This window comes from Saccopteryx bilineata, chromosome 2 (genome assembly GCF_036850765.1).
Source record: "Saccopteryx bilineata isolate mSacBil1 chromosome 2, mSacBil1_pri_phased_curated, whole genome shotgun sequence".
NCBI classification, from domain to species: Eukaryota; Metazoa; Chordata; class Mammalia; order Chiroptera; family Emballonuridae; genus Saccopteryx; species Saccopteryx bilineata.
Window position 1 is genome coordinate 169,796,023 of NC_089491.1, and position 14,500 is coordinate 169,810,522.

The following is a 14,500-nucleotide window of genomic DNA, read 5'->3' on the forward strand; positions in this document are numbered from 1 at the left end:
GAAGCACTCAGCCAATGCGCCCGTGCGGTGCTGGGAATGCTGAGCTCCGAGGGGCCGGACCAAACTGAGGGCGGGGCGGGCGCTGCTGGCGCTGGAGTTCTTCTGGGGAACGGAAAGCTTGACCGGTGACCCTGGAGGGAGAAGGGTCTGAGCCCCTAAGCAGGTGAGGTCCGTGCGGACGCGTGGGCTTAGGAGTGGAGGCGCGAGTTCCTTCCGGGGAAATGCGGTAGGCCCCGGGGACTGTGTCCCGGAGGGGTCGTCTATCCCAGGTGGAAATAGGAGCTGTCGCCTGTGGACCCTGATCATCCCCGTCTTGTCCACCCTCGCAAAATTCCCTCACGGCCTCTGAGAGCCGGAACTTGACATGGCTGCGTTGGTTTAGTGTCTTAGCCAGTGCTTTTTACCTTCTTGTCTCTGATTGTTTTAAAAGATTTTATTTATTGAATTTAGAGAGAGGAGAGAGAGGAAGGATGGGGGTAGGGGTGGGGTTGTTTCTCGTATTTTGAGGTCTCGAACCAGTGACTTCAGCGTTCCAGGTCCAGGCTTTATGCACAGCGCCACCACAGGTGAGGCCTTGTCTGAAATGTTTGATCCTTATTTCCCCCAACCTCCCGCAAAAAATAAAATCATCATCCTTATTTATTATTTATCATCCTTATTTGTTATGTTAAAAAGTATAAGATACAGAAAGGTGAAACTATTTGTCTGAGGTCACATACAAAATGAGGTTCGTTTCAGAAAAGCTTATTGAATACAAAATATGTGCCTAAGAGAGTGAGGGATACCTGGAGAAGTAAGTACATGTTATAATAGCCCCTTAACCTCAAGTGTTTGTAATTCATTTGAAAAAAAAACAACCACAAGTATGTTTGTTTTCATATATAAACCTCAGGGTTTACTTGCTGCCTTACTGTTTTATTTCTTTGGGGTGGGTTGTTTGTTTTCCCTTTTGTTTTTTATTCTGCTTTACTTTTTTTTTTTTACTTTTTGTTTCTTTTTTAGATTTTTAAAAAATTTTTTAGAGAAGGGGGGGGAGAGAGAGAGAGAGAGAGAGAGAGAAGGGGAGGGGGGGGGCAGAAAGCATCAACTCCCATATGTGCTTTGACCAGGCAAGCCCAGGGTGTCGAACCGGCAACCTCAGGCTTCCAGGTTGACGCTTTATCCACTGCACCATCACAGGTCAGGCTCCTCTTTTTTTTTTGACAGAGACAGAAAGAGGGATAGATAGGGATAGACAGGAAGGGAGAGAGATGAGAAGCGTCAGCTCATCGTTGTGGCTCCTTAGTTGTTCATTGATTGCTTTCTCATATGTGCCTTGACCACGGGCCTTCAGCAGACCGAGTAACCCCTTGCTCGAGCCAGTGACCTTGGGTCCAAGCCGGTGAGCTTTGCTCAAACCAGATGAACCTGTGCTCAAGCTGGCAACCTCGGGGTCTCAAACCTGGGTCCTCCATGTCCCAGTCTGATGCTCCATCCACTGCGCCACCGCCTGGTCAGGCTGCCTTACCTTTTTTTAAAAAAAGATTTTATTTATTCATTTTACAGAGGAGAGAGAGAGAGAGAGAGAGAGAGAAGGGTAGAAAAATTAGGAAGCATCAACTCCTGTATGTGCCTTGACCAGGCAAACCCAGGGTTTTGAACTGGCGACATCAGCATTCCAGGTTGTCGCTTTATCAGCTGTGCCACCAGCAGTCAAGGTCTGCCTTATTCTTTTAATACCAGCCAATTAGTTCTTTGAGAAATGGAGTCTCTCCATTTGTTTTTGTTTTTTATTTTAAGTCAGTACAGGTATACATAGTTTTAAATATCAAGCAGTACCAAAAGGGTAAAAATTCAAAATAAGCCTGACCTGTGGTGGCACAGTGTATAAAGCATTTGCTTGGAAGCTGAGGTCATCGGTTGGAAACCCTGGACTTGCCTGGTCAGGGCACATACAGGAGTCCATATTTCCTGTTCCTACCACTCCCCACCACCTTTCTCTCTCCTCTCTCTAAAATCAGTAAATTAAAAAATCTTTTAAAAAATGAAAAATAGCTTCTGCCCCATTTTTTCCTTTCCCTGTTCCTAATTCCTAGAGGTAGAAAGGCAGCTCATAATCATTAATACTGGTGGAGTTTCTTCCACCCCAAACATTTGTCTTTGAGTTGTAATAAAATTATCTGACATTTGTAGACCACAGAGGTGCATGTTTATTCTTTTCTGTTAGGGTCAGGCTGCAACAAGAATAAGTTTTTAATTCCCTAAACAGACATGGCAGTGGATGGGGCAAGCTAGGGCGAAAGATTGTTTGCCCAGTGTACTGGGTGATGGGCAAAAACCAGGTATGGCCTGACCAGGCAGTGGTGCAGTAGATAGAGCGTCGGACTGGGGTGTGGAGGACCCAGGTTCGAGACTCCGAGGTCGCCAGCTTGAGCGTGGGCTCATCTGGCTTGAGCAAAAGCTCACCAGCTTGGACCCAAGGTCGCTGGCTTGAGCAAGGGGACTCGGTCTGCTGAAGGCCCACGGTCAAGACACATATGAGAAAGCAATCAATGAACAACTAAGGTGTCGCAACGAAAAACTGATGATTGATGCTTCTCATCTCTCTCCGTTCCTGTTTGTCTGTTCCTATCTATCCCTCTCTGACTCTCTCTTTGTCCCTATAAAAAAAAAAAAAAAAAAAAAACAGGTATGGGTGAAATTTCTGGGTCTTTAACAAAGTTGATAATCTACATCAAGAATCAGAGATCAACAGAGGTCATAAAAAGTGTCACAATCTTAGGGTTGAGTGACCCCTTTCACAGAATTTAAACATCTTTTGGAATGGAGCTCTTCCTTCCTACATGGAGAGCAGTTTATAGAGTGTACCTTATCTCTAAGTAGGTTTCAGCCCCTGATTTGGGGGCCAGCAGGAATCATGCTGAAATAAATACTTATGACCCAGACTATCTTTAAATGCTTCAGCATAAACAAATAAAAACACATTAATTTATTATTTTGTTTTGTTTTTTAGAGAGAGAGAGAGAGAGGGACAGACAGACAGAAAGGGAGAGAGATGAGAAGCATCAACTCATAGTTGTAGCACCTTAGTTGTTGATTGCTTTCTCATATGTGCCTTGACTGGGGGCTCTAACTGAGCTAGTGACCCCTTGCTCAAGCCAGTGACCTTGGGGTCATGTCTATGATCCCACACTCAAGCCGAAGGCCCTGTGCTCAAGCTGTTGAGCACATGCTCTAGCCAGAGGAGCCCATGCTCAAGAGCCCATGCTCAAGCTGGTCACCTAGGGGTTTCGAGTGGGGGTCCTCTGTGTCCCAGGCTGATGCTCTATCCACTGTGCCACCACGTGGTTAGGCACTTTATTATTATTAATTTTAAAAGTTATGGCATTCTCAACATAGGATGTTTTGAGTTTACAATGCTTACTACCATCAAAACTTGAAAAAATTGCGATGTGAGTGTTTCAGCTTACGCCATTAGCATCGTACTTATGTACTACATGGACAAACTAGTATGGTTGTGCACAGTGGCAGAACACGCAGTATTCTTTTTCTGTGGCTTAGTTGTGTTTTTATGTTCTAGATTGTGATTTTACAACTGGGTTAGGCTAGGTGAGTGACTGACTTAGGCTAGGGTGTGCTTCGACTTATACCGTAATTTGGGTTACATCACTATTGTAGGAACGGAACTGTTATAATCCAAGGACCCCCTGTATTGATTTTAGAGACAGGAGAGAGGGTGTGGAGAGGAGCAGAAAGCATTCACTCATAGTAGTTGCTTCTTGTATGTGCCTTGACTGGGCAAGCCTGGGGTTTTGAACAGGCAACCTCAGCATTCCAGGTCAATGCTTTACTCACTGTGCTATTACAGGTCAGGCAAAACGCATATAAATTTAAAATAAATTCATTGGGTGAGATAGATAAAACAAAAGTGGTAGAAATCTCACTAATGTTTGTTGAAGATGAATGAAGGATACATGGATAATAATCCTTGTACTATTCACTCTACTTTGGTGTGTGTTTGAAAGTTTTCATTAAGACAAAAAAAGCCCACATATTGGAGCTCTTTCATAGAACTTCCTAGAAGAATATGTACCAAACTAGTAATATGGTTTCCAGAGAGAAGGGGAGGGGACCAAGATTGGGAGCGGGGTCAATCTAGATACCCCTTTTTTAATTACCTGTGTAATTAAAAAAATTTAAATTTGTAATAATAAGCTATCATGAGACTATGGATGATGTAGTCCAGCAAAATTTACAATTGTGAACCTGAATCCTTTAGACTCAGATCCCAAATGGCGCAGTGGGAGATGCTGCAGAATCTTGACAGCCCATTCCAGGATCAGCTGCACCAGCTCTACACAAATAGCCTTCTGCCGGTGGACATTCGACAGCATTTGGCTGTCTGGATTGAAGACCAGAACTGGTGAGGCCCTCAAAAAGTTGGGGGATAGGGAATGAGGAACATGGTTTCTTTTGCTGAGCCCCCACGATCCTGGAGTCACCAAAGGCAGGAAGGGGTTTGAAGTCCTCAAGACAGTATCTACCCTGCAGAGAGACTAATCTTTGTCATTCCTGGTCCCCAGGCAGGAAGCTGCAATGGACAATGATAATTCCAAGGTTAACATGCTATTCTTCCACTTCTTGGACCAACTCAAGTATGAGTGTGCCCGCTGCAGCCAAGACCCTGAGTGCTTGTTGCTGCAGCATAACTTGCGAAAATTCTGTCGGGACATTCAGGTACTTGGAGGAGCTGGGAATACAAAGTAGGAATGGGAGCTGTAAAGGAGTATGGTTTTGGATATGAAACAGGACCTGGGGGTGCAAAGGGACAGGGGCAGATCTAGGAAAAGGGTAACAGAGTCTGGATTATTGGGGTCACTGGCAGAGAGGCCAGTGAACCTGTTGGGAAGAGGCTATGGTTTGGGGACCAGTGGTGAAAAAGGGAAGGGCTAGGGACCCTGAAGGAGGGGAAAGTTCCAAGTCACTGGTAGGAAGGTTTATTTATTGATGGCAGTTGAGTTCATTCGATTCTCTCTCTCTTCCTCCTGCAGGCCTTACCTCAGGGTCCTATGCAGTTAGCTGAGATGATCTTTAATCTCCTTCTGGAAGAAAAAAGAATTCTGATCCAGTCTCAAAGGGCTCAATTGGTGAGCCCAATTTGCTGATAATATTGAAAGTTCCTGAGAGGGACCATGAAAAGGCCTCAGGAAATTTGTCTCAGAATAAGATCCCCTGATAGCCTGTTGTATAATTTCAGGCATGGATTTTAGAGTTAAAAGACCAGAATTGAATGTGCTTAGAGCCCTGGCTGAATAGCTTGGTTGGTTGAAGCATGGTCCCAAAGCACAGAGGTTGCCAGTTTGATCCCGGTCAGGGCACATACAGAAACAGCTATTCCTGTCTTTTTCCTGCTCTCTCCCTTCCTCTCTAAGATCAATAAAATAAACATTAAAAAAATAATGTGCTTAGAGCCTCTTATTTCAGGAGCAAGAAGAACCAGCCCTCGAAGCACCTGTAGAGAGCCAGGAGCATGAGATTGAATCCCGGATTCTGGAATTAAGGGCTATGATGGAGGTTGGTAGATGTGGCAAGAGTCGGTGGGCAGGACTCAGTCTGCCTCCTCCCATAGAAGCACCCTCATGTGGGTCTCATCCCTGCTACAGAAGCTGGTGAAATCCATCAGCCAATTGAAAGATCAGCAGGTTGTCTTCTGCTTCCGATATAACATCCAGAAGCAAGGTAGGAAGCACACTGAGGGGTGGGAGAAAGACATGTGCCTGCTGGCAGACCAGGGGTGGAAGAGAGCTCAAGGGAAAAGCCCCAGTAAACTGTAATCACCTTTGGCTACGCCTCACTGGCTACAGTCCTGCTGCCAAGCAAAGCTAGCAGTGTCAGGGTTGGTTGTGGAAGTTGGGTTGGAGGTGTGGCGGTGGCTAGTGAATGTTAGAGGACATGCATGGGAAACTGCCTTAACAGATAGAGTGGGCTTCTGTTCAAGCACAGCTTTCATAATTTGCCTGAGGGTCAGAGGTACCTGTGCTTTGCTTTGGTTCCGCTTGTCCCTTCAGAATTCCCCCTTTCTGACCCTGGTCAGGAAGGCAAGGGAAAGGAGCCCTAGGTCTGTGCACGTGTCTCACTTCCTATACCTGCTATTCAGTGAGGACATCTTCTTTGGAGCCCCATCAGACTAGACAGCACCAGCTTCTGCAGGAAACTCTCAATGAACTGGACAAAAGGAGAAAGGTGGGAGGCAAAGGACAGAGGGAGTGGGCAGCAGGGAACTGGGGAAAATGAAGGATCTGGAAACCCTGGTCTCTTAGCCTTGGCTTCTTGATCCCTTTATCCCCAATTGGATGGTGGAGGGTGATAGTGAGAAGTGCTCAGCTATCACTTATTCTTCCTTAGGAGGTCCTGGATGCTGCCAGAGCACTGCTAGGCCGATTAACTACCCTAATTGAGCTACTGCTGCCCAAGTTGGAGGAGTGGAAAGCCCAGCAGCAGAAAATGTGCATTGGAGCCCCCCAAGATGGGAGGTCAGAACTTCTTCAGCTAGAAAAGTGGTAAGAGGCACCTCCCCGCCCTCATGCTCACCCAGCTCTATTCCTGGCCACCCCCCTGTGCTTTGTAAATTGTAATGCCCCAAATATAACATTCTATATTCTTTTTTTTGTAATGCCCCGAATATAGCATTCTATAGTTCTTTTTTTTTTAATAAATAAAATTTTATTTTAATGGGGTGACATCAATAAATCAGGGTACATATATTTACATATATTCAAAGAAAACATGTCCAGGTTATCTTGTCATTCAATTCTGTTGCATACCCATCACCCAAAGTCAGATTGTCCTCCGTCACCTTCTATCTAGTTTTCTTTGTGCCCCTCCCCCACCCCTTCCCCCTCTCCCTCCTTTCCTCCCCCTGCCCCCCATAACTACCACACTCTTGTCCATGTCTCTTAGTCTCGTTTTTATGTCCCACCAGTGTATGGAGTCCTGCAGTTCTTGTTTTTTTTCTGATTTACTTATTTCACTCCGTATAATGTTATCAAGATCCCACCATTTTGTTGTAAGTGATCCGATGTCATCATTTCTTATGGCTGAATAGTATACCATGGTATATATGTGCCACATCTTCTTTATCTAGTCTTCTATTTTTTTTTTACAGTGATTAAAGCCTTTAAGCAAACTCTTGGCCCATACAGCAAGAATCCATAAAAGAGTAAAGAGCTATTGTTCTTAATCTTTGTTCCCCAGAATGATCCCAGATTCCTTATCTAACAAGTATACTCTGTTCTTCATTCTCACCACCCAGGAAGCCTAGAACCCGTCCTTTTTAACCATCTGAGAAATGTAGCTTCTACTTTTTGTTGTGCACTGAATACAAAGCAAAAAAAGAGAAAATGACTTATTACCTTACTACTCAGATGTAGCTGCTGTAACTTTTTTTAAAGAAGATTTTATTTATTGATTTTATAGAGAGAGGAGGGGTGTGGAGCAAGAAGTATCAACTCATAGTTGCTTCACTTTAGTTGTTCATTATTTGCTTTTTGCTTGTTGTATATGCCTTGACCAGGCAAGCCCAGGCTCTATTCACTGAGCTACCACAAGCCAGGCACTCTTTTCTTTTTACTGTAACGTTATTATTATTATTATTATTACTACATTTTGACAGAGAGAGGGACAGATAGGGACAGACAGGAAGGGAGAGAGATGAGAGGCATCAATTCTTCATTGCAGCACCTTAGTTGTTCATTGATTGCTTTCTCATATGTGCCTTGATGGGGGGCTACAGCAGAGTGAGTGACCCCTTGCTCGAGCCAACGACCTTGGTCTCAAGCTAGCGACCTTGGGCTCAAGCCAGTGACCATGGAATCATGTCTATGATCCCATGCTCAAGCTGGTGAGCCCCCACACAAGCCCGATGAGCCCACACTCAAGCTGGCGACCTCGGAGTTTCGAACCCGGGTCCTTCATGTTCCAGTGCAACTCTCTGTCCACTGTGCCACCCTCTAGTCAGGCTACTGTAACATTATTAAACATAAATTGAATCATACTGTTCATACTATTTTGAGACTTGTGGACTTGGTTGTTTTTTTTTAAACTTAGCAGTAAATTATAATATTTATTCATATTACTTTTGATGGCTGCATCCTAGTTCCCTATATGGAGATAACATTAATTAATGAACTCTTATTTTTGGACATTTAGCTTTTTTAATTTCCTGATATTTTTTCAGTACACTTTTTATTTTATATTAATTTTATTGTGATGTAAGAACAAAGGAGCCCTGGCCGGTTGGCTCAGCGGTAGAGCATCGGCCTAGCGTGCGGAGGACCCAGGTTCGATTCCCGGCCAGGGCACATAGGAGAAGCACCCATTTGCTTCTCCACCCCTCTGCCGCGCTTTCCTCTCAGTCTCTCTCTTCCCCTCCCGCAGCCAAGGCTCCATTGGAGCAAAGATGGCCCGTTGCCCCAGGCGCTAGAGTGTCTCTGGTCTCGGCAGAGCAAGGCCCTGGAGGGGCAGAGCATCGCCCCCTGGTGGGCAGAGCATCGCCCCATGGTGGGCAGAGCGTTGCCCCATGGTGGGCGTGCCGGGTGGATCCCGGTCAGGCGCATGCGGGAGTCTGTCTGACTGTCCCTGTTTCCAGCTTCAGAAAAAAAAAAAAAAAAGAACAAAGGAATTGTCCTTTAACATACATGAAAAATACCTACTGTTTTAAATTATTTTCTCATGAGGAAATTCATTATAATTTAAACTATTGAAAATATACCATAACTATTTAAGTAGGTTGAAAACAGGTATATAGACCTTCAGATACATGATGAGTATTTAAATTATTTAAATAGCCTGATCAGACGGTGGCGCAGTAGACAGGGCGTTGGACTAGGATGCAGAGGACTCAGGTTCGAGACCTGAGGTCGCCAGCTTGAGCACAGGCTCGTCTGGTTTGAATAAAGCTCACCAGCTTGAGCCCAAGGTTGCTGGTTAGAGCAAGGGGTCATTTGGTCTGCTGTAGCTCCCTGGTCAAGGCACATATGAGAAAGCAATCAATGAATAAGGTGCTGCAACAGGGAATTGATGCTTCTCATCTCTTTCCCTTCCTGTCTGTCTGTTACTGTCTGGCCCTATCTGTCTCTGGCTCTGGCTCTCTCTGTCTCTGTCACACACAAAATAAATAAATAAATAAAATTATTTAAATAACTTCTTTATTTATATTCCTAATTATATTTGTAATATAAATTGCTAGAAGTGGTATTTTTAAAAGATTTTTTAAAATTTATGTATATTAGGAGAGAGAGAGAGAGAGAGAAAGGAGGAGGAGCAGGAAACGTCAGTTTCCATATGGGCCTTGACAAGGCAAGTCTAGGGTTTTGAACCAGCGACCTCAACATTCTTTTTTTTAAGGCTTAGTCTTTTTTTTTTTTTTTGTATTTTTCTGAAGCTGGAAATGGGGAGAGACAGTCAGACAGACTCCCGCATGCCCCCAACCGGGATCCACCCGGCACACCCACCAGGGGTGATGCTCTGCCCACCAGGGGGCAATGCTCTGCCCCTCTGGGGCATTGCTCTGCCGAGACCAGAGCCACTCCAGTGCCTGGGGCAGAGGCCAAGGAGCCATCCCCAGCACACGGGCCATCCTTGCTCCAATGGAGCCTTGGCTGCGGGAGGGGAAGAGAGAGACAGAGAGAAAGGAGGGGGGCGGGGTGGAGAAGCAAATGGGCGCTTCTCCTATGTGCCCTGGCCGGGAATCGAACCCTGGTCCCCCGCACGCCAGGCCGACGCTCTACCGCTGAGCCAACTGACCAGGGCCGACCTCAACATTCTTGGTCAACGTTTTATCCACTGTGTCACAACAGGTCAGGCAAAAGTGGTATTTCTGAGTTAAAGTGTGTATCTTTGCTCGCTGGCGGTAATGGTGTTATTGTGCTGATTTTTTGTTTGTTTCACTGTTTTTTTGGGGGGGATTGTGACAGACAGAGTCAGAGAGAGGGACAGATAGGGACAGACAGACAGGAAGGGAGAGAGATGAGAAACATCAATTCTTTGTTGTGGCTCCTTAGTTGTTCATTGATTGATTTCTCATATGTGCCTTGATGGGGGGGGGGGGCTACAGCAGACCGAGTGACCCCTTGTTTGAGCCAGCGACCTTGGGTCCAAGCTGGTGAACCTTGCTCAATCCAGATGAGCCTGTGCTCAAGCTGGCAACCTCAGGGTCTCAAACCTGGGTCCTCTGAATCCCAGTCTGACGCTCTATCCACTGCATCACCACCTGGTCAAGCTGTTTCACTGTTTTTAATAAAAAGATCTGTATTGTTTTTAATGATTATAAATATAATGTATGCCAATTGAAAAAACTTCAGACAACTTAGAAAAGAAAGTAAAAATTATTCATCTGTATAATCTGATCACCCAGTGGTACCCTCTATTAGTGCTTTTACATACATACTTTTTGCAGATTTTCCCTATGCAAATGCATAAAAGTACACTGTTTGGTTGATTGATTGATTGATTTTGGGAGTACAGGGAGTCCTTGGGTTACAACACAGTTCCATTTCTACGACAGTGACGTAACCGAAATTTTGATGTAAGTCAAAACACACTCTAGCATAAGTCATTTACCTATCTTAACCCAGTTGTAAAATCATAATCTGGAACATAAAAACACAACTAAGCCGCCTGACCTGTGGTGGCGCAGTGGATAAAGTGTCAACCTGGAAATGCTGAGGTTGCCGGTTCAAAACCCTGGGCTTGCCTGGTCAAGGCACATATGGGAGTTGATGCTTCCAGCTCCTCCCCACCTTCTCTCTCTGCCTCTCTCTCTCCCTTTCTCTCTCCTCTCTAAAATGAATAAATAAAATTAAAAAAAAAAAAAACAACTAAGCCACAGAAAAAGGAAAAAGACATAAATATACTATATTGTACTGTATTAACAGAAAAAATGATAAAGCCGAAATGTGTCTCAATTTTTTAAAGTTTTTATGGGAGTGAGCATCGTAAACTCAAAACGTCATATGTTAGGACTGTTGTAACCCGAGGACCCTCTGTACATTTAAATTTTTTTTTTAAGGGGGAGTATGGGAGATAGACTACCACATGCAACCCAACCAAGATCCACCCAGCAACCTCTGTCTGGTGCTGATGCTCAAATCAGTGAATCAACCAAGCTATCCTCAGTGCTCAAACCAGTTGAGCTACTGGCTACAAGAGGGGAAAAGAGAAAGAAGGGGAAGAGGGAGGGGAAGAGAAGCTGATGGTCACTTCTCATGTGTGCCCTAACTAGGCATCAAACCCGGGACAACTGCATGCCAGGCCAACATTCTATCCACTGAGCCAACTGGCCGGGGCCAGAGTGTACGTTTATTAAAGTTGGGGACAATGATACAGGAAGGTTTTGGTGGGGCTGCTTTGGGTCTCTAGAAAGTGACAGGAAAGAAATGAGCCAAGGTGGGGCTGTGTGGACTCACTGAAAAGTCAGAGTTAAGGGGGCTTTAGAGACAGTGTCAGGAGTTAGCAAAGGTAGAGCTGCCACTGCCCATTGCTCCCCTGGTTGCAGGTCTCTAGTGGGGACCCTTAGAGTTTAGCAGATGCATGCCTGAGAGGAAAGAAAGGCCCACGAGAGGGAGAGTGTCAAAAAGACATCTATTTTATTTATTTCTTTTTTTATTTTTATTTTTTTACAGAGACAGAGTAAGTCAGAGAGAGGGATAGACAGGGACAGACAGGAACAGAAAGAGATGAGAAGCATCAATCATAGTTTTTCATTGTGCGTTGCAACACCTTAGTTGTTCATTGATTGCTTTCTCATATGTGCCTTGACCGCGGGCCTTCAGCAGACCGAGTAACCCCTTGCTGAAGTCAGTGACCTTGGGTTCAAGCTGGTGAGCTTTTTGCTCAAGCCAGATGAGCCCGCACTCAAGCCGGCGACCTCAAGGTATCGAAACTGGGTCCTCTGCATCCCAGTCCGACGCTCCATCCACTGCGCCACCGCCTGGTCAGGCGAAAAAGAGACATCTATTTTAAACAGAAGTCAAATCATATATCTAGTTTGACTAGCAATGGATAAAGTGTCAGTCAGGAACACTGAAGTCCCAGATTTGAAACCCTGAGGTCACCAGCTTGAGGGCAGGCTCCCCTGCCTGAGCGTAGGGTCTTTGGCTTGAGTGTGAGATCATCAACATGATCCTGTGGGCACTGACTTGAGCCAAAGGTTGCTGGCTTGAAGCCCAAGGTCGCTGGCTTGAGTAAGGGGTCACTGGCTTTGCTGGAGCCGCCGGGTCAAGGCACATAGGAGAAAGTAATCAATGAACAACTAAGGTGCCACAACTATGAGTTGATGCTTCTTATCTCTCCCTTCCTGTCTCTCTCTCTCTCTCTAAAAAAGAAAAATACATGTCTATACTATCGTAATTTTTAAAGTTTCAATATTTTTGGACATTTTTCCAGTTAAATATTTGAGCCTATATCATTATTTTTAATGGTTGCATAGTATTTCATGATGTGACTATGCGATCATTTACATACTTAACACCAATTGTTTCTAATTTTTCTATTACAAATAACAAAGCCATGAGCTTCCTGGTACATTTGTCTTTGTCCATTTATCTAATTATTTCCTTAGGATATATCTTAGAAATGGAATACTACAAAATGTATGCACATTTCTTGAGGCTTTTTAAAAGATAGTTCCAAACTGCTATCCCAATTTGTTTATAGGTAGTGTATGATTGTTTTCCTGTCACCACATTGCCTATTATTACTTTTTTTTAAATATTTTTTTATTTATTCATTTTTAGAGAGGAGAGAGAGAGGGAGACAGAGAGACAGAGAGAGAAGGGGGGAGGAGCTGGAAGCATCAACTCCCATATGTGCCTTGACCAGGCAAGCCCAGGGTTTCGAACTGGCGACCTCAGCATTTCCAGGTCGATGCTTTATCCACTGCGCCACCACAGGTCAGGCATGCCTATTATTACTTTTTTTATAGAGACAGTAAAGTATAGAAGTCTAAAGTATGAGCTGTGTAGCCAGACTGCCTGGGATTACATACAACTTCATTCCTTACTAGTTTTATGACATTGAGCAAGTCACTTAACTTTTCTGTGTCTCAGTTTTTTTGGTTTTTTTAAATAAATTTTTATTAATTTTAATGGGGTGACATCAATATATCAGGGTACATATGTTCAAAGAAAACATGTCCAGGTTATCTTGTCATTCAATTATGTTGCATACCCATCACCCAAAGTCAGATTGTCCTCCATCACCTTCTATCTAGTTTTCTTTGTGCCCCTCCCCCTCCCCCTTCCCCTCTCCCTCCCTCTCCTCCCCCCCCACCACACTCTTGTCCATGTCTCTTAGTCTCATTTTTATGTCCCTCCTATGTATGGAATCATGCAGTTCTTAGTTTTTTCTGATTTACTTATTTCACTCTGTATAATGTTATCAAGATCCAACCATTTTGTTGTAAATCATCCGATGTCATCATTTCTTATGGCTGAGTAGTATTCCATAGTGTATATGTGCCACATATTCTTTTTTTTTTTTTAATTTAATTTAATTTAATTTTTTTTTCCGAAGCTGGAAATGGGGAGGCAGTCAGACAGACTCCCGCATGCGCCCGACCGGGATCCACCCGGCATGCCCACCAGGGGGCGATGTTCTGCCCCTCTGGGGCATCGCTCTGTTGCATCCAGAGCCATTCTAGCGCCTGAGGCAGAGGCCACAGAGCCATCCCCAGCGCCTGGGCCATCTTTGCTCCAATGGAGCCTTGACTGCGGGAGGGGAAGAGAGAAGACAGAGAGGAAGGAGAGGGGGAGGGGTGGAGAAGCAGATGGGCGCTTCTCCTGTGTGCCCTGGCTGGTAATCGAACCTGGGACTCCTGCACAGCAGGCCCACGCTTTACCGCTGAGCCAACCGGCCAGGGCCCCACATATTCTTTATCCAGTCATCTGTTGAAGGGCTTTTTGGTTGTTTCCATGTCTTGGCCACTGTGAACAATGCTGCAATGAACATGGGGCTACATGTGTCTTTGCGTATCAATGTCTCTGAGTTTTGTAGGTATATAACCAGTAGAGGGATTGCTGGGTCATAAAGTAGTTCTATTTTCAGTTTTTTGAGGAACCACCATACTTTCTTCCATAATGGTTGTACTACTTTACAGTCCCACCAATAGTGAATGAGGGTTCCTTTTTCTCCACAGCCTCTCCAACAATTGCTATTACCTGTCTTGTTGATAATAGCTAATCTAACAGGTGTGAGGTGGTATCTCATTGTAGTTTTGATTTGCATTTCTCTAATAACTAATGAAGATGAGCATCTTTTCATATATCTGTTGGCCGTTTGTATTTCTTCCTGGGAGAAGTGTCTGTTCATGTCCTCTTCCCTTTTTTTTTTTTTTTTTTTTTTTTTTTTCATTTTTCTGAAGCTGGAAACGGGGAGAGACAGTCAGACAGACTCCCGCATGCGCCCGACCGGGATCCACCCGGCACGCCCACCAGGGGCGACGCTCTGCCCACCAGGGGGCGAT

At 44.7% G+C, this 14,500-nt stretch overlaps 1 protein-coding gene across 4 annotated transcripts in view; it reads left to right on the forward strand.

Moving 5' to 3' along the window:
- Positions 1–14,500, forward strand: part of STAT2 (signal transducer and activator of transcription 2) — a 24,786-nt gene continuing 10,286 nt past the window's right edge. The window contains exons 1-8 of one of the 4 annotated variants that reach the window (XR_010729161.1): positions 1–163; positions 4,259–4,402; positions 4,563–4,716; positions 5,031–5,126; positions 5,464–5,553; positions 5,643–5,718; positions 6,137–6,222; positions 6,385–6,539. Coding sequence is in view for 3 of the 4 variants with exons in the window: in XM_066258401.1 (XP_066114498.1) it covers positions 4,272–4,402; positions 4,563–4,716; positions 5,031–5,126; positions 5,464–5,553; positions 5,643–5,718; positions 6,137–6,222; positions 6,385–6,539 (788 nt within the window). In the remaining variant the exon portion in view is untranslated. Of the gene's footprint in view, positions 164–430; positions 567–4,258; positions 4,403–4,562; positions 4,717–5,030; positions 5,127–5,463; positions 5,554–5,642; positions 5,719–6,136; positions 6,223–6,384; positions 6,540–14,500 lie in introns of those variants that run through there. The other 3 variants (XM_066258404.1, XM_066258401.1, XM_066258403.1) reach the window with 3 other exon arrangements.